The sequence below is a fragment of the Eumetopias jubatus genome, unplaced genomic scaffold (genome assembly GCF_037043125.1).
Source record: "Eumetopias jubatus isolate StellerSeaLion01/CBP00866 unplaced genomic scaffold, mEumJub1_p1.0 scaffold_17, whole genome shotgun sequence".
Classification (NCBI taxonomy): Eukaryota; Metazoa; Chordata; class Mammalia; order Carnivora; family Otariidae; genus Eumetopias; species Eumetopias jubatus.
The window spans coordinates 67,319,938-67,344,964 of NW_028274823.1; the positions used below are offsets into that span (position 1 = coordinate 67,319,938).

The 25,027-nt window shown below is 39.1% G+C and overlaps 1 protein-coding gene across 1 annotated transcript in view; it reads left to right on the forward strand.

Annotated features, from left to right (window-relative positions):
* Positions 1-25,027, forward strand: part of ANK3 (ankyrin 3) — a 251,108-nt gene that overhangs the window by 162,959 nt on the left and 63,122 nt on the right. Inside the window, exons 29-31 of the mRNA XM_088019888.1 lie at positions 10,039-10,145; positions 15,024-15,248; positions 18,028-18,182. Coding sequence (XP_087876014.1) covers positions 10,039-10,145; positions 15,024-15,248; positions 18,028-18,182 — 487 coding nt within the window. The remainder of the gene's footprint in view (positions 1-10,038; positions 10,146-15,023; positions 15,249-18,027; positions 18,183-25,027) is intronic.

Here is a 25,027-nt window from a genome sequence, read left to right on the forward strand (position 1 = left end):
GCAGTCTTCCTCTCTCAGACCAGATTTGCCCACATGGTTTATGTCTCTGGGGAGGAGTGGCAGGGCTTCTACTACTGACCAGGTGAGAAGGTTGAACTAAAGGAGTGTGTGACAGTTGCATTGGCTGTTTGAATGGGAGCTGAGGGGTCATTCTGTCCTCTGTTGGAGGCCTTATTCGAGCCTCCTCCCCATACCTGGAGGCAGCCATCGTACATTCCACTTCGTAACTCTCTCATTTATCTAACAGCCCAGGACTCCAGATCCTTTGGGTAGACTTGGTCCTTTTTAGGCTAAGGATGATCTCATATATATATGAGTGTGAAGTGCTCATATGTATATATGAGCTCATATGAAGTGCTATGTACTACTTGATGTATTAGCAAGTCAAATGTGAATTGGAGGGTTCTTCAGGAGAAATTGCATGTCTGTCACTTTAAGACCTAAGCAATTGCCACTTACCTCAATAACAGAAAAGAAGATTGCCTAATCCCAAAGGCTGGTTATGCTAACACTCAGTTTTTCCTTCTCTGCCCCTCACTCCATTCTCCTCCTGCACCTCCCCTTTCCCCACATCAGCAGATTAACTGTTCTTGTGTTGAAGGTAATTCTAAGGGGCTCTCAGAAATGTGCCTGGTGGTAGAAGGTAGCCAGCCTGGGATTAAAGATTTGCTAGAGATAGTCCCCTGGAAGATAAACACCTTTGACTAGTGACATTTAATATGCTGCTTTTTCTCTTTGGAGTGCTTTGCCAGCATTACTCAGGTGATCCATTCAACACCTCTCACAGATTGGTCAGCAAGATTATGCATTTTTTTTTTCAAGACAGACAGGTTGGTATTGTGACTTACTTAAGGTAGAACAGTTTAGATGTCTTGAGCTGGATGTTGTGCTAATAGCTTCCATGCTGACCTTGATTCACCTTCTTTTGTGGAAGTTGGTAGATAAATTATTTTGAAATCAATCAGATTTGGAAATCCCAAAGAACTCAGCTTCTGTGGTTTGCATTTTAGACTCAAATAAATGTTAGGGGTGATAATAGTCAACTTTAAGAAAAGAAATACTTGAGGGGAAAAAAGACCTGCTTTAGGAAGCCTTTGTTATTTTATTTTCTGCTTAAATCAGGTTTTCTTTTGTGGAATCCATTTTTTTAAGATGTACTACATGATGTTTTGATAGATGTATCTATATTGTAAAATGATTTCCATAATCAAGCTAATTAACATATCCATTACCTCCTGTACTTACCATTTTTGTGTGTATAGTAAGAACAGTTGAGATCTCACTTAGCAAATTTCAAGAATATAATACATTATTATTAACTACAGTCCCCATGCTATACATTGGGTTTCCAGAACTTACTAATCTTATAACTGCAAGTTTGTACACTTTGATCAATATGCCACCTCTTCCTCCACCCCCCAGCCTCTGGTAACCACCGTTCTATTGTCAGTGAGTATGGATTAAACTTTTTTTTTTTTTTAAGATGGAATCCATTCCTTAAAAGAATATTTGCAACTAGTTGCGCTAGATGTCCAAACAGACCCGTAGCAGTTTGCCATTTCACTAAGTGTCTGCTGTAGATCACAATACTTATAATACTCATTGTAGTACCTGCCACAGCGTTTTATTAATGGATCATCTCACTCCTGCTTTCAGCTTCTTTGTGGACTAGGTACTATCATTACCACTTACAGACAAAGAAGCTGGGGCTGAGAGGAGTATTTCACTTGCCCATTGTCACTTCAGGTGACACTAGGTGATAGAGCTGAGACTAGAATTTAGGTCCAGTGGCTACTTAACTGATTCTGTGGCTGACCACTAGGATGCCACTCTAATACACCAAGCGTGGCAGACCTGACAAAGCATGTTCACCATGGGAAAAGTTGGTATTTACACAAGTATTTGTCACAGCCCAAACCCCACCATTGTTTGTGAATCCAGCAGGCTGTTTCCTGCAGACTGATAAGACATATGCTCTCCTGGGGTGCCTGGGTAGCTCAGTCGTTAAGCGTCTGCCTTCAGCTCAGGTCATGATCCCAGGGTCCTGGGATCGAGCCCCGCATCGGGCTCCCTGCTCCGCAGGAAGCCTACTTCTCCCTCTCCTACTCCCCCTGCTTGTATTCCCTCTCTCGCTGTGTTTCTCTCTGTCAAATAAATAAAATCTTTAAAAAAATGTATAAAAAAAGATATATGCTCCCCTAAAAGCTCTATAGAGGGCTGTAATGTTCTATCAATTTAAGAAATTAATTCTTTCCACTTATAAAAACTCTGGGAAGTTTAGGATTATTATAATCTGTGTTTCTGTTTGCATAGCAATTCAGAATTTTCGCATTTTTTTTTTTATTATGTTCAGTTAGCCAACATATTAGTCACTAGTTTTTGATGTAGTGTTCAACAGTTCACTAGTTGCATATTACACCCAGTGCTCATCCCAACACGTGCACTCCTTAAAGCCATCACCCGGCTACCCCATCCCCCCACACCCCTCCCTTCTGCAACCCTCAGTTTGTTTCCCGGAGTCCGGAGTCTCTCATGGTTTGTCTCCCTCTCGGATTTCTTCCCATTCAGTTTTCCCTCCCTTCCCCTATGGTCTTCTGCACTATTCCTGAGAATTTTCAAATCACTTTCACAATACTTGCATCATTCCATTCTCACAGTGAATTGGGACAGGTGATCTCATCTGCCAGTTACCCTCAGGCAGAAATGGGGGTTCAGTGAGGGGTTTGACTTGTCACTCACTGGGCAGTGAAGTGATATAGCCCAAGTCAAACATCATGTATTCTTGGTCCAAGGGAACTGACACCCACATGGGTTCCCTTGTCCTGGTCCTGTCCAGTTTGTGGCCGGGGGGTAACATTACCCTTGCAAGCCTTTCCTTTCATGGGCTCCTATTGTGGTGCCATCAGCCAGCTGTTTCTCAAGTAAACCATGTTTACAGTTTTTCAGATTAGATGCACTGGGTTTTATATGTGACCTGATAGTGTGCGGTCTACCTGGTGCTGTTGACCATAGCGCGTCAAGGCCACCAGCTAATCTACAGGACTACCTTCCGCTGGCTCTCGGGGGCAGCAGAGCAGACAGAGAAGGACCTTCCCTGGTGTCGTCTGGTACTGGGGTTTGACAGTTGGCAGCCTGGAGAAGTATCTAATACTGAAGTTAGTTGGGTTGTTCTTTCTTTTCCTTGTATATACACCTTCTGGCCCGCTGCCTCTTTTCTTCTGTGCCTGGACGTTTATTTCCAGACCTGGGCATTTGGGTGTGTCCTCTTGTAAAGCCAGTGTGTACTTGCTCTTCTCTTTCCTCTGATGAATAGGGCTAGTGAGAAACTATTTTTGGAAAGTATTAAGCTCATGGAGACAGTGATATCATCATTAGTCAGGCTTTGGACTCTATTGAATAATGTGCATTTTGATTTTAACAGGGTCCTTGACATCACTTCCAAGATGAAAAATGGTGTGCTTATTATTCATATCATTTTTGATGTGGGCATAAAAGGTCTTATTAAGTCAGAGTGAATTTTTCCTTAACACAGTGTCCTACGAGAGCTGCCCAGTGCAGGGTGTTGATTTTGTGTCATGCAATTTTTGAAGTTTCTCTCCGAACTTCAGTCTCCTCATCTGGGAAATGGGTATACTATGACTCCTAGTGTGACTAGATGCTGAGGATTCAGAGAATAAATGACTGTAAAGGTCTAGGACAGTGCTTGACACAGCTGACACACAGGAAGTTTTGGTATTGCTCTTGTTAGCATAGGAATCTAAGCATTTTTGAATCAACAAGTAAGTGCTACACATTTACAAGACGCGTTTTTCTAGCCAAATGGGCACCACTGATTTGACATCAGCATGCTGTGTGCATAACTGTAAAGGACCTGTGCTGGCACTGGAACAGTTTGTTTTTGCTGTGTTTTCCCCAGATCATCACATGTTAGCAAATGAGCAAATATAAATGAAAGTCCTTTGAAAAGCAGAAATGACTACACATATAAAGAAACATTACTATGACTCCACGCCAACACTGGCCTTGGTGCCGGATATTTGATGTACATTTTTATTTAATCTCCACAGCAACCAGCCCTCAGTTTGCAAATGAAGAAACTAAGACTGAAAAAAGCTAAGAAACACACTTAGGATCATGAAGCCGGAAGCCATGTTGGGGCATCTCCAGAAGGGCTTTCAATACAAAAGATAAGGAAAGGTCAAAGGCAGAATATTGCCTTTATTCCTGATGGAGGCCAGGTTGAGGGCTGGCTGAGTGTCTGAGCCAACTAGTCCTGCTAATTGAACCCTTGAAATAGGCACATCCCCTCCCCAGTGGCCCACATCACCAACCCCCAGGGTAGGCATACCCTTCAAGGAAGTAAGCTTCGGGGAGAATGTTCGCTCTCTGGGACCAAGCTCAAGCCCAAGAGAGTGAACGTTGGGTTTGAGCAGAGCCTTCCCAGCTCCCTTTCCCAGATCTACTGGCCAAATAAGTCACTCCACATCTCCAGGGCCAGAGTGAATATAAAGGGATAGGAAGAGGCCCACAGTTATACAACTGAGTTGCCTTTCCAAAATGGAAAATTCATGAGTGGGGATGACATGTTCTCTATTAACAAGTCGCAAAGGCAATTTTTAAATCTAAGGCTGCCAACTTTTTCCATTAAACCCTGGGAACACCCCTCCTTGCTGTGGCAAGCTTAAGAGCCAATCTAGTTCATCTTTTTTAACCATCACCATAATGTGATATCCTGTTTATCGTTTTAAATGTCTATTTGTTCAGTAACCAAATAGAGGAAAAGCTTTTCACTGGTACCACAGTGCCATTCACAATAACATGTCAGAACATTTTGGAGTTCATATTGTTTATTAAAATAAATAAACAGGTGAAATTTGACATTTCAGTTTTAAGTAAATGCTAATCTGTAGAAATAAGTATTTGGAGACAGGGAGCTTAGAAGTGAAGCTACGAATTCAGTCTCTTTCTATAAAAAATATAGGCTCTGTCAAATTGCCTTATTTTGTGTTTAGATGGATGCAGCACAGGAAGAGCAAGTTCTTTGTGTTTAGCTTGTTAAAATTGGTAGGTCTCATTTATTTATGGCTCATTTATTGCTCATAAACCTAAGCAAACCTCTCTGGGGAAAAAAAAAACTGGGTCAACTCTTGGGTTATACAGGTCGTCATTCTGACCAAGTGTATTTGTTCATTATACACTTGTTCATTTGTGTGATGACAAAGTTTCAGTGAGCGGCAGAGAGTTCGGAGGGTAAAGGAGTCCAGAAGGACCAGCAGGGACTTGGGGTCCAGGTGCTGGCACGCTCCCGCCTCCATAAATAGTACATGATGGTGGTGATACCTTCTTGCATGGTATAATTCATTGTTTCAATAATTAATGTTGCCCGTGCATGTTGCTAAGAGTACCAAAGGTAAATAATTTACTGTAATTACCAAAGAGGAGTGGTATTACTTATTTATTAGAACTTTTTTTTTAATGGGTCCCTTTGTGAAAAGTGACCTCAGGGCCCCCAATGTAGGAATTATAGTTTGCTAAAAAATTAAAGTGAGCATCACCACCCACTTTATATTAATATTTGCCCTATTCTGAAGGTTAGTTGGTTGGGGTCTATGAAAGTCAGTAAAATTGGTAAATAAGGCCAGACTAACACCAACACATAATCTTTAGTCAATCCATGTAGAATCAGGGAACTTTTTAAATTGATGATGTGTTGCTCTTGCGGGGTTAGGACCTTGCTATTGTGGCCTCTAACTCTTTTCCAGCTTGATTTCAAGGCCTTTTAAAAAATCTTTGTAATTCACAGTAAGTTTTTAAATTTATGTTTTATTATCAAAGTTATACAAACAAATAAGCCATGTCATTTTGTAAGATGTACTCATTAGGAAAGAAGAAGAATCCCCATATACACCTTCAGCCTCCAATTTCTCCTCTCCAGAGACAACTGCTTAGAGTGCCTTTTGATCAGTCCTGTGCTTCTGTGTCTCTAAATAATATGTGTATGTTGCCTCTTGTTGGCTTTCGCCCATTTCAGGAATTATTTATTGACTTCCCAAAATGGAAGATGAAGTTTTTAGTCTCATTTGAAGTCTCCCCCAACCTCTAGATATTTTTTCAACTTCAATGCTATGATATTTGTTATTTTCTATGAGTTATTTTTTTCTCTGGGCTTTTTGTTTTGTTTTGGGTTTGGTATTTCATTGCTTTATAAATGTAAGAAGATCTCATCTCTCTGGACATTAATGAAAAATTTAAGCTTTCTTCTCCCTAAAATCCCTGTTTCTTCCAATTTTCTTTTGTTCTGTTTGCTTGTTTATTTTATTCCTCATATTTTTGAATACCTCTTCCCTCCCACCATGCATGCTTTCCATCCCCCCACTTTCCCAAAACAGTTGTGTTTTATTTATTTTGGCTACACCAGTATTTAGTGCTTCTATTATTATACCTATGTAAATGTTATACACAGATGTGAAGTGTATTATGACTACATTTTCTTTGGGGCACAATATTTTGCTTTCCCTAGAGTTTTCTCATTTGCTTGTTGTTCTCTTTATGTATCCCTAGTCCAACCCCCAAACTCCAACCCAGTTGTGCCAATCTCCTCTAATATGTTCACACTCGTCAGGTGTTCTATAAATTTCACCTGCTTAATTCATCTCTCTTTGAGCTTTCTTACGTGTCAAGTTCCTTGCAGGCCCACTGCATGGATGTTCTCCTGGGTCTTCCTTCACTGTCACCATGAAAATTCCCTATGTTCTTACATTAGACCCTGTGTCTTCCCCCACTTCTTTGTTTAATCCTTCATTTTGATGGAGTGCATCTTCCAATAGTTTCCTTACAGGGTTCATGAGAAATGTATTTTGGGGGGTTTTTATATTTCTGAAAATATCTTAGTTTTATTTTCACACCTTTTTTTTTGGCTGGTTTTAGAATTCTAGGTTGAAAATCATTTCCTCTCAGAACATTGAAGGAATTGCTCCATTGCCTTGAACTTCAGTTTTTGCTGTTAAAAGTCGGGGGAAGTCTGCCATCTGTGATCATTTTTCCTCTCTTAATTTGTAGGCTCTTTCTTTGTCTCCAAGTTCTGAAATTTCACGATGATGTGCTATAGTGTATTTATATTCATAGTGCTGGTCACTCAAGTGGGTCCTCTTACTCTGGAAACTCAGGTCTTCTGCTCTAGGGAAGTTTCTTGAAGTATTTCTGATTTCTTCTCCTCTATTTCACTATTTTCTCTTTCTGGAACTTTTTTTTTTTTGAGAAAGGAAATGGATTTGAAATTTCTGAAATAATCCTCTGCTTTCTTGTGTGTTCTCCTATTCTCTACATTTGAAGTCTCCCCCAACTTCTAGATATTTTTTCAACTTCAATGCTATATTTGTTATTTTCTATGAGTTATTTTTTTCTCTGGGTTTTTTGTTTTGTTTTGGGTTTAGTATTTCATTGCTTTATAAGTGTAAGAAGATCTCATCTCTCTGGACATTAATGAAAAATTTAAGCTTTCTTCTCCCTAAAATCCCTGTTTCTTCCAATTTTCTTTTGTTCTGTTTGCTTGTTTATTTTATTCCTCATATTAGATGCTTCTCAACTGTGCATGACTCTTGGCTGTTTGATCACCACTGAGCTCATTGGAAGCCCTCCACATGGTGGAGAGCTTGCCATCTATGATTTCTACTCAAGGAAGAAGCCAGGGACATTTTACTGGGAAATCCCAATTCCCAGTGAATCCTAAGTCACTGGGAAATCCCGGAGAAGACTTCCCAGTTTCTGCCTGGAGACTCTGTCCCTGACTGGGGACCAGTAAAGGAAAGCTCGTCCCTCCTCAAAGGTAGCTTCTGTCCTACTCTCCTCCTCCCAGAGTCGTTACACGTGGGAAAACACGTAGTTTCCATTCTTTTTCAAAATCCTTTCTTTTGGGGCACCTGGGTGGCTCAGTCGTTAAGCGTCTGTCTCAGGTCATGGTCCCAGGGTCCTGGGATCGAGCCCCGCATCGGGCCCCCTGCTCCGCGGGAAGCCTGCTTCTCCCTCTCCCACTCCCCCTGCTTGTGTTCCCTCTCTCGCTCTGTCTCTCTCTGTCAAATAAATAAATAAAACCTTTGAAAAACAAAAACAAAATCCTTTCTTTTGTACATTTTTCCGTTTATACTTCCAATTTTCGAATCCTGTTTTCTGTCGTGTCTTGTCGAGAACTGACATTGTATTTACAAGTGAACAAATGCCCATTTGATTTCTTACATATATTCCAGGGCTCTGTTAAATCATCCACCTTTTAATTTATTTCCTCCGTTTTTTCCTCTATTTTCTTCAACATACTAATCATAGCTGTTGTGAAGTTCTTATTTGCTTACTTCAAAATGTAGGATGACCTGGGAGTCTGTTTATGGTATCTCTTTTATTTTGTTTTTGTTCCTGTGCTCTGGCCATGCTTGGCAGTTTCTCCCTGCGTGCCAGACATGATATATAAAAAATTGTAGGCACGACACACCCGGTGATGATGTAATTCTCCACGGAGGATGCTCCCTGCCTCTGCTCGGCAAATAGAGTGGTGGCTGATTGTTTCCATCCAGTCAAGTTTTTGCTGCAATGAGGCAGAAACCGTTTGCAGCCCTGGTAAACTCAGACTACCCCGGGTTTGTCCCTGGCCTTTGTGAAGATCCTTATGTGAGAATCTTGCGTGACCCCATCCCTTGACAAGTTCCAAACTCAAATCTTTTCCTCATGAAACTCCCAAGAAGCACCACTGTGCCTTTTAGAGATTTTCTAGTTAGGTTTTTAGCTGTCTGTTCTGCACAGACCCAGAATTCAGCAAATGTTCTTCACAGAAATCTGTAGCCGCCCAAATCTCCACCGAAACCCCTTTGGTTTTTCTACTGCCCAGTGGTGGCCTATAGGAGGTACAAAGCCCCAATTCTGTCTGCACGGATAATGGACGAAGGCACCCAAGTTAAAAATGGCAACAAAAAGTCCGCGCCACTCTTCAGGGTCTTCCCCCGCCCCGAGTGCTGCACCTTGAGGCTCCGCCTCTGCCTCAGCTGTGTTCTGCCGCATTCAGAGCCCATTTCCGGAATTATCTTGCCACAGTCAGAGCCCATTTCCGGAATTATCTTGCCGCACTCCGAGCCCATTTCCGGAATTATCTTGCCGCGCTCAGAGCCCATTTCCGGAATTATCTTGCCGCGCTCAGAGCCCATTTCCGGAATTATCTGGTGGTTAGTAGGCTTCTGCTAGCTGCCCTGCCCCACTTGGAAAAACAAAAGTCACCAAGATTTTTTTTTTTTTCAGATAGGGGAAAACTTTTAAAATTGTAAGATGAATTTGGAGATGTGTTCGAGTCGTTAAAATCATGGTTAGCATTTCCACATTGAATGTACCTCTTGTTGATAGAACATCGTTCATTGGTGATTTGGAAAATATTGCTTCACTAATTTATGCAAATCTTTATAATGTTGATACACGTTTCTTATCCAAAACGAATATATCACATTTGTTAATATCACCACTGAGCTCATCACAGAGGTGGACATAAAGTTTCCAAAATTCTAATTTTTGCTTGAAAACTCAAATTTTATCATTAGCAACTACTGCCATCAGTTACTTTCCTTGAACTGACAGCCTCATCTTGTTCATTTTCAAGAAAATAATGTCAAAAGCCAAGTCAAAGTAATCATAGTTTTGCAATCAGTTGTATACTGTGTTTCATGGAAAAGTCGCTTTTCAGGTCACATCTCAAATGCCTTTCTTCAAGCCGATGATCATACTAATCAGCAGACGTGCTTTGTGTCTACTTCCCGTTTGAAATCTGTGATATTCCTTTTGCCATGCCAATTACTCAAGATGCTTTCTTAAAAGACTGAAATAATACAACATATCAATAAACTTTGGTTCCTAGTCTTGAAACTTCAATGTAGACCTATAGACCTTTAGTACAAATTGTTTATTTTGACTATCTGGACTTAAAGAGACAGACAGGTGTATTTTGTAGATACAGAGAAACAGTGTCTTATGTGGGCTATTGATGCCATATATCATTTTATTTTGCAGCATCTAACATTCACAAGAGAATTTGACTCAGATTCTCTAAGACATTATAGCTGGGCTGCAGATACCTTGGACAATGTCAATCTTGTCTCAAGTCCTGTTCATTCTGGGTAAGTAATCTAAAAGTCACTTTTCTCTATCCTATTAAATCAACATTACATTTATTATTTGGAGTTATAAATTCATATCAACAAGCTTCATATGTATGAAATATTGGTCTTCTGAAGACTTCATTAGTGAGTATATGTGATGTATATTTGTAAGTCATTAGTCAATTTTTTTTTTCTGAGCAAAATGGTATATCTATTTTTTGTGGAAAAAATGCACAGTGTTAGAAAGGAAAAGAATTAGAGTATTGGTGCATAAAAATTTTTTGCCTGTTCTGGTACTATTCCCAGGTCTTTAATTTTTCTTTTCAATTAAAAAAAAATTAAATCTAGCCACTTCCCTTAATTTTACTTTATTCAAATGACGTTTTATTTCTGAGTCCCTGATTTTCCTTTCTAATGAAAAATTAAATATGTAGGTATATCTGTTCATTTACCTCGCTGACTGCTTTTGTGCTTTGCTTTGAGCCTGAAATCTTCAGATCAAGTTTGGTACTTTCTGCATTCCTAAAATAAAATTATGATTAAGGTATTAAATTATAGTTGGAAGAAGAGAAATTAATTTTAAAATGGAAAGAACGGAATTCACTTTTAAAGAGTGAATGTACCAGTGTGTGTACCCCAAGGGTGCTGTGGTAAAAACCACATGCGACAGGCTCCTTCCTGCTGTCCCACTAGTCGGCAGAATCTGGAGTAGGTGGTAGGAGGTGACCTGCTCCAACTGTGGAATTGATCATCAGTGTATATTTAGATATGAGATTCTTCACCTGTAGGCAATTAAAACATGGGCTAATTGAATCCACACAAATGGAATGGAAATAATGGAGCTGATGAAAACATCCAGGTGTTTTCACCTCTGAAACCAGCATTTAGGCCGTAAATTAGTTGTGATCCAGGACAAGGGTGGATTAGTTTACAATTAAATAAATGAACAATAATTAACATTTCTGAAATGCTGTACGTATTACATGAAGTATTTTCTGCTGCTTTTAATTGAAATAAATTGTAATAGCTAATGTTTACTTTTGTATGTGCCTGGCATTGTGTTAAATGTTTTACATATATTATCTTACTTAATTTTTATTTGAACCTTGAAATGACACTGTGAGATAGGTTTTACTCATTATCCCCATTTTGTAGATGAAAAGTCAGACTCAGAGTAATGCTGCAGGTTATTTAAAGTATTCTTACGGAATTGTGCCTTGTAGCACGAAGAGCTGCAATTATTCAAATGGAAATAATTGACATGACAGGACTTTATAAACTATAAATTACATGGTGGCCTTTGACTCATTAACATTGCATTTCTTTAACTCAATCAGAAAAATCTTTAATTATAGTAAATTAATTTTTAATTGCTTAAAATATTTACACCACTGATGTTAGATGTGTATGGGCCTAACATCGCAAAAGCAAAAAAAAAAAAAACAGTTGAGAAGGAAAATATAAAATACTTGGGACACAGTGAACAGCATGTTCAAGAGTTCCTTGTATCAAGCTTGGTAAATTGTTGCCATGTTACAAAGACCTAGAACCAGCATCTTGTATTCTCTACATAGGAAAGAAGAGTACGAGGGTCTAATTTAGTCAATTCTTGTGCTTTGATTCAAACGATAGTTTGAACTTCAAATGAGAAGTTGAGGGAGCACGGAATAATGAAATCAGAAGTAAACTTTCCCATACACTGGAGACAATGAAATATCTGAATACACACATTCTCTCTCCTTCCTCTTGAATTTACTGAAGACAGTAGGCATGTCCAGGAGAGCAAAAGTAATGGCAGTTAGCGTGGGCTTATTTGAAAAGGAAAATACAGACTTGGTAGACAGTTGGAAGTGATTCACTAATGCCACGTCTGTGGAATAGCTTCTGTAGCCACTTAAGGCGAATATTTTTCCAGGTTGTCCCACAAATGCCAAATGCCTTGGCTTCATTTTCTGATGGTTTTTATTTTTCCTTTGCTTATCATTGACATTTTCTGTTGCCTGCTTCTAATTATCTTACATTAATTTTTCCCATTTGCTTTCTAAATTATTTTGCAGCTATTCTTCTCCACTTCCTCAGTATGATTCAAGGTGATAACTGTGTCCTTTACGTGTACCACCCTTTTTTGTATTTTTAATTTACGTGAAGTTTTCCCACAGTTAGAAATGTCAATGTCTGTAGTGCATCAGCATTCGTCATCCCGCTATTCTTAAAACTAGAAACATTCATGTGTTGGTTTTAGGATCATTTGTAGAATTCCTGCTTTAGTTTAAACATTAATAAGATACAACAAATATGATTAAACATCACCTTTTGATTTGTTTCTAATAAGTTATATTGCATGAAATTTTATTTTGCACAGAATATGTAAGGGGTGAGTTTGGAAAACAAATCACTGTATTTCATGATGTTACTGAATAACAGGACCCTATCCTGCTTAACATATATTCTCACCTTTCCTTAGTCTACTGGCTCTATAAAGTTGAAAACCTTAGAACAATAAATGATTGCTAATGACTACCAGTTAGCCACTGGGTGCTATGCGGAACCCAAAGGAAGAGCTTCTTCTAATTTGTCGTTAAAATCTTCTAAGACTCGTTTTTTCCCTATGGTTCTGATATTCTTTGTAGTTTGGGTATTTTTATATTGACATAGATAACCTTCTCCTACGACCTTCAGACTGCTCTGCTACGAGTGTTTTTTATGCATATCTTTTTCATATAGATATATTTTTAGTATTTGTAACCTCATCTGATGTAGGCAGTTCCTAAGCACCCTTAACACAAAAGTTTTTGTTCAGTTGGTCATTCAGTAAACATTTGTCATGTGCTTACTGTGTAAGAACTGTGCTGGGAACTGTGCTCAGCTGCTCAAGGCAAGCAGTGAACAAAACAGGCCTGATCTGAATTACCATCTATATTGTTGAGATCAGCTGGTTATTGCCAGGGCAAACAGTGCCCTCCCTGTGTAAACACTCCAGTGTCCATTTGTACTAGTACAACCAAATTTTCAAACCCAGAGTTTATTTTTTTGAAGTTTTATTTAAGTGATCTCTGCATCCAACGTGGGGCTCAAACTCATGACCTCGAGATCAAGAGTCAGAAGTTCTACCAACTGAGCCAGCCAGGTGGCCCCCAGAGTTTATCTTGAATCATTTTTAGTCCATTCTGTTGCTATTGTTCCTGATCACGAGTTGATTTTCACTATTGAGTGCTGGGAAGGATCAGGTTTCGTCTTAGGCTTCTTCATGAAGTTGCCCTATCGTCTTCATTACTGAGTAAAGGCAGTTAAGTATGTGTATATCTAAGACAATGCGGGCTCACCAGAGCACTTTCAGGGAGCCTTGTTATCATTTAGCACTGGAGGCAATTCATGTGGACACTTGCACAAGTGAACAAGTATCTTTGTCTTTGACGTGGGAGGTCTGTGTTTTGTTTTGTTTTTGAGGGGGGTCAGTCTCTTCCCCTCTTACTTTGAATATTAGACTGGTTCCAGCCTCTCAGAGTAGGTCTAATGTTACCAAAAAAACGTAATCCCGAGGAAAGTGGCCAAATCCAAAATAAGCAGAAGGGTGTGAAGATGAATCCACCTAACTGATGACCAGAGTTAGTTCTGAACATTTCATTGGCTGAAAAATGAGCCCCATGCTATTGCCTTTCTCCACGGGGATGGCAGGTCAGTTTGCTTTGTGAAAAGGTTCTTCTTCCAAGGTCGAGAAGCATCATCTTAAAGAAAGGGTCCCCAGCTAGGACCTCCATGCAAAGTCCTAAAACCTGTTTGCAGGATGTTAGAACTGTATTTAGATAAACTACATTTAGTAGAGGATTTTGATGGATGGGATTATTCCCTCCCCCCAATACTATAGGTATTCAGATAACTTTCTAATTATCAACATGTGGTGCTGTCCCAGTAATAAGCATAATTTCACATGTGAACATTGGAATGCAAAGGGACTCTGACTTGCACTCTTCCATAGGTCAGACTCATTGGTGTACGTTCACCAGAGTGCTTTTTAATACCAAAGATTTGAGGAGGATGCTCCGTGAGCATGTGATAGGAATCAGGAATTGCAATATGCTATAACCCAGATAAGATACTATTAATTTCCTTACATTTTCACATCTACATGCAGACAAATAATTTTTCTTCATTAGTTTAATAGAAGGGCCAATGGCAGAATTATATAATTTAGAGACATTTTCTAAAAGTCTGTTCAGTTTTATATGGCTGTACAGATACTCAAGTGTAGGTTATTTTGAAGAGTTTTAATGCCAAATTTATACCGAAAAGATTAAATCCCTTTCCATCAAAATTGAGCAAAACTAGTCATCTGCTTTTATTCTTCTACTCTGCTTTGTGGTAGTAAAAATTAGAGTATTCTGTATGATTAAGTATATATCTATTTTATGAGTTGTACATGTTAAGACATACCGTGGAGTTTCATCTGACTTGTCAGGGAGAGAGATTCCATAGTCAGCATCTGGCTAACACCATTTATAGTTAAAATGACGCTTGAATATAGCTGAAGTCATCCACAGAGACCACATAGAGCAGTCTGAGTTTGGGTTTTTACATGCATGACAGTCCTGTAAGAGCCAGTTTTTATGCCAGCTTTGAAACATTCACTGTTCCTCAGTTTGAGCATCTGACAAAACAGTTGGCTTCTGTTAGGAGGCCAACGTCCCACCGAAAATAAGTTGTCTCGTCCCACTTTTTGCCCAGTTCACAAGTTGAATGCATGTTTGATGTGACTCCACTGTATTTACTTCCAATTTATTTTTAAAGAGAGGAAATGATAGCTACATTGTCTGTCGTTTTAAATCTTAACATCTCAAAACCTACTGTGAAGGTGGCATATTTCTCTCCTTGATTTGGCCTCCAATCTTCTCCCTACAGGTTTCTGGTTAGCTTTATGGTGGATGCAAGAGGCGGCTCCATGAGAGGGAGCCGTCACCACGGGATGAGAATCATCATCCCTCCGCGCAAGTGTACGGCCCCCACCCGCATCACCTGCCGCTTGGTAAAGAGACATAAACTGGCCAACCCACCCCCCATGGTGGAAGGAGAGGGATTAGCCAGTAGGCTGGTAGAAATGGGTCCTGCAGGGGCACAATTTTTAGGGTAAGTTATTTTGCCAATTTTTACCTTGGCCCTTGTATAATATATTTGATTTTCTTTACCCTTTTTTAACTCAAGTAGTTAACTATTAAAACCACTTAGTTGGACCATTTTGATCAAGTACACCTTTCGTGTAGTGTCAAAGGTCACAAAAGCTGTGTAATTCTCTGAAAAGCTAGTAGGCTGATACTTCCTTAACTCAGTTTGCTGGTCAAAGCTTTTACTAACCAAGAAGCATGGTCTCTGCTTAGTGCACGGAACCCCAGTGGCCCCCGTGGAAGTCAAGGCACCATTCTTAGGGAAAAATATAGATGGCGGAACTATCTCACCACGTTGAATAAATGGCTACTATGGGTACATGTCTTTTTTAAAGATAATTTCTAGAGAAATAATCCATGGTGATATAGGATTTTGCAAAAAAGGAAAAATGAATTCATTTTCTGAGGTGGCACTTGGGTGCAGATCAGGCAGGCTCTGTCGTGACGGACAGTTTGTTCACAATTTCCCCTTCTCGTTTCTCTTCCTGCTGCATGGATGTTATTCAGTAAACTGCATCTTCCTACCAATCCTCCCCCTGTAAATGAGGGCGAGAGCTTGGTTAGCCGAATCCTGCAGCTTGGGCCTCAAGGAACAAAATTTATTGGGTAGGATCTTTATAGACAAGATACAGAATGTCTACAATTCTTTTTTCCATTTTCAATTTTTTTCTGTCACACCCATGGTCTTCTTCTTGTCTTAATTTTATTTTTATCTTTTCAGTTTTTAATGCTTTCAGTTGATGTGTGTCACTGAAAGAAACAGAAATCATAGTGGCTTGACTTAACTGTAGCACCGTTAACTTCTACCTTGTGCTTTCCGAGCATGTGGAATTCCCTGCAAGCCTTCTGCTTCATAACTTTGTGCTTCTGTAAACCTTTCTTTAATTTGAAATGTTTCAACTGGTTACGATAGTTTTTAAGATGGACTGACGATCTAATTTTAACCCAGCGTAAGAGAAGGTATTTGCAGGCTTTGAATCAACATTTGCTGTAAATGATATATACATGTATGAATATATATATGTGTACATATATATGTATATATGTACGTGTCTGGAGTTACAGTTTTTTAAAAGTACGTACTTATGCATACCAAGTAATTTTATGGGCTTTGTGAAACAAAAGTCCTCAAGAAGTAAACTGAATTTTATAGATGTTGGGAATAGAAGATACTTAAATCCAACTAGGCAGCAAATAGAATATTCTACTAAAGTTATTAAATTGTCTTGTTTCGTTTTGTTTTGTTTAAGCTGAAATGTGTTGGTATTTGTTGTTTGTTTGCTTGTCTGTCTGATTGGTGGATTTGCCTTGGCAGTCTGCATGAAGAGACCTGTTATGAAAAGTTATGCTTGGCTTTCACCTTGGTCAAAGGCCCTGGTTCATACCTTCTCTCCAGTATTGTTGAATGTCCTACACAAAGCCACATTCCTTAAATATTTACAGAGACAGTATCTGATACATTAACCTGCAAAGATTGTATCTAGTTCTCAAAAAAAAAAAATTAATGTCAAATCAGATGTGGTTAATACAATGGTAAATATCTTAACTCTTGAAATTATTAACACTCTTAGGAATACTTGATTTTGTTTCTACCTATCAAAAAATAAAGGCACTATAAAAAATTTTAAATCCTTAATTTGAATTCTAATTATTTTGCCAAAAGAAAAATTGTATTTATCATCCCGTTTTTGAGTGAATGCTTTTGTAATAAATGAAATACTCATATGTACTTGTGTTATTGGGTCATTACAATGACTCTCCCTTTTTCTGCTCTTACCTATTTAAACCTGTGTCTCCTGTTATCACATGTCCATAAACACATAGGTTAAGAGGTGAGGTTACATACAACCTCTGTAGGAGAATAATGATACTGTCTACTTAAATGTCATAAAATAAAGCTGCACAATCCAACTACATAAACTGTGTGTGATTGTGGTCTGCTTACTTCCATCCATCTTTTTTAGCATTTACCCTATTTTAAAAGTTAACAAAATTATTCCTGTGCCTGACTGGCTGTCTTCAATTTGCAGCCACCCTTTCACATTCTTTGGCAAAAGGACACTGTCAAAAAATTAATATATCGCTGTATTACAATTTCAAACCAACAAGGGCTTTTTCAGAAGTTTAAATCTTCCTGTTCAGGTTATACTGGAGTTAGGAAGTTAAGTTGCCCACTACCATTTCACAAATTTAAAATGAGAGAAACTGCCTTAACTGTACAGGCCATAAAATTCATAGAAAGTCACTATTGGAAGGAGTGAGTTGTTGTGTCGCTCGTTTGCTTTGCTAAGGGACAAACACCTGTGACCTTTCAAAGTAGGAAATCTGCAGAATTTCTTTTTCAAAGAAATGACTGTGTCCTTTTAAATCATTAGCTTTTTTGTAGAATATAATATAGCTATCATGTTTTTAAAAATGGACCCACTTTCTTATGGTCTATTTTAATAACTTTCAATTCCTTGATTCAAAAATCCTGTTTATATGTGCTGAATATTTTCCCCTTATTAAATCAAAATGCCTAACATGCAGTAGGCCCTTATGAATTGTTCGTGAATGAATGAATGATGGCATGTTTTCAGGCTTCTAACATATTTAATTAGCAAATGATTCTGCAGCTTTGAAGTCATTCCCAACCTTAGTGGCACCTCTGATTTTCAAATGAATACTGTTAATGGAATTGTTTTTGAAAGTATATTAGAAATATATTTCATTTGATAGCAAAATAATGTGGATTTTTTTTCCAGCCCTGTCATAGTGGAAATCCCTCACTTTGGGTCTATGCGAGGAAAAGAGAGAGAACTCATTGTTCTTCGAAGTGAAAATGGTGAGACGTGGAAGGAGCATCAGTTTGACAGTAAAAATGAAGATTTAACCGAACTGCTTAATGGCATGGACGAAGGTAATTATGATGACTCCTTGTCTCCGGAAATGTCGGCAGGTCGAAATCAAAGGCCTGGCCGCACTGACGTTCACGCTTCTTGAACGCCCCGCGTTTGTATTCTGAGCTGGGAGTCCGGGTCCCCAGTACTTATTGCTGCTTTCTGAATCTCAGGCAGGAAGTCCTTTTAATCCGACAGACTTTTTTTCTCACAATATTAATGTACATATATTACATTGATGATTCTTTCGGCCTTTAGTCAAATATATTCATCTTTCCAAAACCCAAGAGAGTCTTCTAAGTGCAAGATGTGTAGAGAGGGTGAATAATAATGGAAGGTATGCAAAGCATGCAGAACATTTTTAAGGAAATACGTTCACATTTTATTTTTGGAATTATTATTTCCGGATCCTTTCCTATATCTCCATTTTCTCTCCGATTATTTCAACATTCTTCGTGAATCTTTAATTTCTTTTGGGCAATAATCACGGGAAAAAAATAAGTTGCAGGCTAGTTATTGGAGTCTGTGTCGTGTTCTGTGACCTAGTAAGGCCACGTGGCTGAGCATGTCACGCTTATCGGAGCATGTCACCTCCCTCGGCTGTCTGACCCTCAGGACCAAGGAGGTTTTCTGACTAGACATTGAGAATAGCCTTGTTTTGAGACTAGGTACTGGATGCAGAGGTTTCCTTTAAAAAGTAAAAAACAATCAGAGACCAAGTTCACCACAGAATGAATCTTTATACTGACTTCCTAATCACTACAAATTCAGCAATTGTTCTAAAGAACAGCTTTATTATAGATATAATTCACATACCATAAAATTCACTGCCTTAGCATTTAATTCACTGTCTTTTGGAATGCATCCAGCATAGTCTCCTGGTTTCAAAGGGAAGACAAAGGAGCTAGACCAACTTGGGTGTTTGAGGGATGACCGTGGGCAAGTTCTTTGGTCCCTGTGAGCCTCTTTTATTTCTGTAAAACAGAGATCGCCTTCCTTCCTTCATAGGGTTGTGACTGGGAAAAAATAATTCTGTGAAGCACTTGTGAAATACAGCCTTTGACACACAGTAAGCCCTCAATAAATATCAGCTGTTGTCACTGTTCATTCTAGAGAAAAAAATTGTCCTGCCAAAGGTTCTGTGTAAGACACAGTTAATCGCAGCCAACCAAGAATTTAAAGATGTTTTTACAGCAGGGTAGAAGGAAACTAATAATTGTTGGGTTTCTACCATTCATGAGGCAGTGGTAAATTCCTTTCTATATGAAAATTTAAAACAAAAGTATAGTACTGTAAAGTAGGTAGTTTTAATCATACTTTATAGATGAGGGAACTGAAGTTCATACCAGTAAGTTGCTCTCTAAGGTTACCCAAACTAAGAAGCGGCTCTGGTGTTGAAATCTTGTTCTATCTTGTTTTCAAAGACTTAACCATATCCCACTGATTTTAGAAATATGTGTCCTGTGGAGAAGAAAATAAACTTAAAGAGGAAAATTCCTATAAGCCCCTAGATTTAAGGTCCAGAAGAATAGTCATCTTAAATGGGTATCATTAAATGTTTATATTTGATACTGATATTTATACCATATACCATCTATAACTTCAGATGATTTCTAAGAGACATGCAGTGGTAATTAAGAGTTCTAATTTTTATTACCTTATTTTAAAGCATGAAATATAGTCATTCTCTTATAAGGAAATTGATAAGAAAACATAATTAAAAGTTTTAAAAACAATACATCCTAAGAGAATGAATTGAATTAGCATTTTGAAAATAGTAAAAGAATATAGATGATGCAGGATTTAAAAATGGAGAGAAGAAGAGAAATGGGTTTTCCAGAGAGGATAGTTATTTTGACTAAGGACAAGAGAGTATATAAATATTTTCATGTTTCTAGTGGGTTTTTTTTAAAGATTTTATTTATTTATTCATGAGAGACGGAGAGAGAGAGGGAGAGAGAAAGAGAGAGACAGAGAAGCAGAGGGAGAAGCAGGGTCCCAAGGAGCAGGGAGCCCGATGTGGGACTTGATCCCAGGACCCCGGGATCATGACCTGAGCCGAAGGCAGACGCTTAACCATCTGAGCCACCCAGGCGCCCCTCTAGTGTTGTTTTTTTTTTTAAGATTTTACTTTATTTATTTATTTATTTATTTATTTGAGAGAGTGCGGAGAGAGAGAACATGAGCAGGGGGAGGGCAGAGGGAGAGGGATAGAGAGACTCCCAAGCGGACTCCCCCCTGAGCCTGGAGCCCGATGTGGGCCTCAGTCCCACCACCCTGAGACCATGATCTGAGCTGAAATCAAGAGTTGGTTGCTCAACCGACTGAACCACCCATGTGCCTCCATGTTTCTAGTGTTTCTTAAATGCCAACATAGTAGGTTACTAGTTATTGAAATGTAGCCTCTACTACAGAAGGATTTTCTTTTTTTTTTTTTTCTTCTTAATACTGTAACTTCCTGAGGGCAGGATACGTGTCTTAATCACCTTTGAACCCCCAGTGTCAGGTGCAGAACTGATTTAGGTTTCCCCCTACTGCTGGTGAGGGGCAGGAAGAGGAACCTCCTTAAAATGATGTAGCTCTCTGGAGGAAAAGTTCTCATTAGTCTATTTCCTCTACTCCAAGTGTCATTAATGTTAATCTCCAGGAGGAAAAAATTAAAGAGGAGCATTTACTTTGAGGAAAGTTCTGAGAAAGGAACAATATTCTAGGAAGAATACTGAACATTCTAAAACAGTGCTGTCCAGTAGAACTTTATACAGTGATGGAAATGCTGTCCAACAGTAATCACTAGTCACATGTAATTTTGGAGTACTTGAAATGTGACTAGTGCAGCTGAGGAAGGTAATTTTTAATTTTGTTTCAGTAATTTCAGATAGCCACACATGGCCACTCGCTACCTCGTTGGACACTATAATTCTAGCAAAAACACTGAGTATTCTAATATGTTCTCCTTCATTTTTGAGTATAGATTATAGTATGTCCTAACAATCACAAGTGGAATTTTTTTTTAATTCTTAAGGTTTATTTATGGAATGGACTTCCATGATTTCATGCTGATTTGCATTCATTTTGTTTTTAATAAACCAATTTTCGTATAGGAATTAGTCCTATTTTTGCTTAGACAAATGATGCCCCTGGTGCTGCTATACTCAGGGCATCTCTGTCAGATGTTTTAAAGAAATGTTATAGCCCTCTGTGTTATCTTGGAAATAGTAGAAAGAGTTTCTTTGCTGCATTTTAATTTATTTTTTTTTAAGATTTTATTTATTTCTTTGAGAGAGAGAGAGAGAGCACAAGCGGTGGGGAGGGGCAGAGAAGGAGAAGCAGATGCCCCGCCAAACAGGGAGCCCGACACGGGGCTCAGTCCCAGGACCCCAGGATCATGACCTAAGCCGAAGCCAGATGCTTAACCAACTGAGCCACCCAGGTGCCCCATAAATGTCTCCTTTTTAACCCTCTTCCATAAATGAATCCTGCTTTGTGACTAATCTATATGCTACTTTTATAACCAGTCCTAGCGTACCTTATTCCCTGAAAATCTTAAAACCCAAATATTTAAAAATCATCTTAGCCAATATTTTGATAACTGATTTTGACTAAACAACACAATCATAAAGATTAGCTTTATGGGTCTGTAGTATTTCAGAACTTGCAAAGCCTTTCCAAATGCACAGTTTAGGAGTTAGAATAATTTAGTAGTCAGAATAACTTCAGGGAAAGACAGGTTCAAGGAGGAGGAAAATTTTCCCAGTGTAATTGGTGGTTAGGGTCAGATCTGTGGACATCACATAGACTGGAATTCCCATCCTGACCCATCACTTACTAGCTGTGCAATCCTAACCAAGCACTCAATCTCTCTAAACTTTAGTTTCAGTCTATAAAGTGAGGATACCTCACAGAGAACTAAGGGGGAACTGACAAGCTAAAAATGTGAAGTTCTTCACCCAAGGTCCGATACATGAGAACCACTCAATCAATGTTAGGATTCATCACTGCTGCCACGTACAGTGGTGCAGGAGAGCAGGTCGGGGCTAAAATCTTGACTCTTCCACTTGCCAAGCCATCTGTTCCCACACTGGCTGCAGGACAAAGGGGCACTCTTACCTACTGTTCCCAGGTCATTGACCTGCAGGGTGGTGTCCGCCCCGGTGGCACCTTCTTCCAGATCACACAAGGCTAGTTCACGCCCTCGTCCTGGTTGATATCTCCCCATCACCACCACCCAGTCAGGAAATAGTAAAAAGATCTAGCTCTAGACTTCTAAAATCCAGACTTCTGACTCCAAATTTAGCTGTTTTTCTATTATACTCCTTCGCCTTTCTATGTTCTCAAATGAAGGATGCCTATGAAAGTGTTTTGTGTGGAATAAAAATGTTACGTAAATGTTAGCTGCTATTTAAAATGTCCATGACTCATCAAGGTACCATCTTAGTTCTTCTGTGACTCAAAAGGATATGATATGTATTCAGGAAAAAACTGTCATTGCAGAATACAGTGGAATTAAGATTTTTTTCTGCCATGGCGAGCCCACAGACAAATCACATCGATGGTTATGCCAATGAAGCAGGTGTGTTAGCAAAGCTCTGTTGAAGTAAGAGGCTAGAATGACAGAGGACAGGTGGTCTGGGTGTGAAGAACCTGCTGGTATCGCTAGGATATCACGTGGCAGGAGCAACTTTTCTCTTTGGCAGCAGACATAGGTCTTGTTCGAGCATTTGTCACGTCTCTGCTGAGAAAAAGATACTGCAAAACATATTCATTCTGCTCCCCCCAAAAACACCTTTAAAGTGCACCAAGTTGAATCCACTTCGTACGTTTGTTTAAAATCTTTAGTTTGGGGCGCCTGGGTGGCTCAGTCAGTTAAGCGTCTGCCTTTGGCTCAGGTCCTGATCCCAGGGTCCTGGGATCGAGCCCTGCGTCGGGCTCCCTGCTCAGCGGGAAGCCTGCTTCTCCCTCTCCCACTCCCCCTGCTTGTGTTCTCTCTCTCCCTGTGTCTCTCTCTGTCAAATAAATAAAATCTAAAAAAAATAAATAATAAAAACTAGTTAATCAAACTCACAGAGTTTGGTTAAACATGTTTAAAATTGTGCCTCCAAAGTCAAACCCCAAGGGGTGTTTTGTAGTTTGTGGTTTTGCTGGAACTGGGAATATTTACTCACAGAAGAATCCTTCCCCCTCGGAGGTCTTAGAATTGCCGAGCTCAATAAATGCTCCCATCCTGCACCGTCGCTGTGCTCGCTACTAGCTTCGTGTGGCTCAGAGCACACGGAACTCTGCACTGAGATGTGCTGGGAGTGGAAAACACAGCAGACATACAAAGTACCCCCCACCCCACAAATCTATATCTCATTAATAATTTTTACATCGGTTACCTGTTGAAGTAGTAATATTTGGGATATACTGGGCTAAATAAAAGGTAGTGTTAAAATTAATTTTACCTGTTCCTTTTTATTTTTCCAGTGTGGCTATAAGGACATTTAAAATTACAAATATGGCTTGCATTATATTTCTTTCAGACGGTGCTCCTCTGGACAGTGTGTGGACTCGTGTAGCCACATTTATTAGGTTTTAAAATCAAAATCATTGCTTCCTAAGCATCACAAGAATGCTTTGAGGATATAGGGCTTATGCTATTCTTTTAAAAAATCCCAACCACTGTATTGGAACCAAGTGTAGCTGAAGGTCCCCCAAACAATGCTTACAAGGCCAGGAACGTGTTTCCTCGCTGTTGTCGTTGCTTCACTTTTCCATGAGACCGAGTGAAAGTTTATAATAATACATTTTAGATGAAATAATTATGCTATTTCTTTTCGTAAATTGAAGCAGGAAAGAGAAATTGATCACTTATAATGTTACATCACAGAAAACAAATTTTCCATAATTTATTATCTAACTGTATCAAGAGTAACTACAGAAGCAGACTTGTCAGTTAAAAATTACTACTTTGGCTCATTTCAGTTGTACTTGTTTTTAATTTATCAGCCATGAGACAAAGAGTAACCTTAAAGCGTCAAGTTCCATTGTAGCAACAGCTGAGCCCTGAGAAGTGAAGTACGTACTTTTATGTTGTACACAGCACCATCTGTTGGACGGATCTGTTAACAAATTTGAAAAATTCTGGAGGAAAAAGTAAAAATTGAACTTAACCAAATCAAGATTGTGTTAGGGTGGGGGAAAAAAGTCCATACCAAATACTGTCAGTTAAACCATCACAAAATACTGACTTTCTATCTGTGGCCCTAAAACTCATTTTAAATCAGTTGCATGACACCTACCACGTTGCAAAAGGAAGGGAACCTATACTATAGCCCAGTCCCCCACACCAACTGGCCGGGAGATGAGAATGGGACCAAAGCAAATGCACATTAATAACGCCGGTTTTATATATGCCGATGTATGTGAATTTTCCAGCATTTACATGTCCTTATGAGACATTATCGGGTCAGAACAATGACGTCAGACACCCTGACCCACATGTCAGACAGAACGGGGCTCTTGGCCCTTTGAGGACAGGGAAGCAAGTCTGAGAGACCAGGTGTAAGCTTTATTACCTTTAGTGTGGGTGTGGATAGGGGCCGGTATGTCAGACACAGCAAATCTAGGCCCCTTGGAGTTCAGTGAGCTTCTGTATCTGCTGGATGTGCTGTGTTACTGATGTATGGTGTTCAGCTTTAAAACATTATATATGATCCTGGTTTTGAACATGGGATTATATTGTCTTTTGCCTGGATGTAGTAGTAATGGTTTAAACAAAAGGTTGAAGAAAGTGACCTAATGGAGCTAATTGCCTGAAAGCCAGCTTTTTTATGTATATAAGTGGAAAAGTAAGCAAATATGGAAGAATATTTTCCTGGAAAAAAAA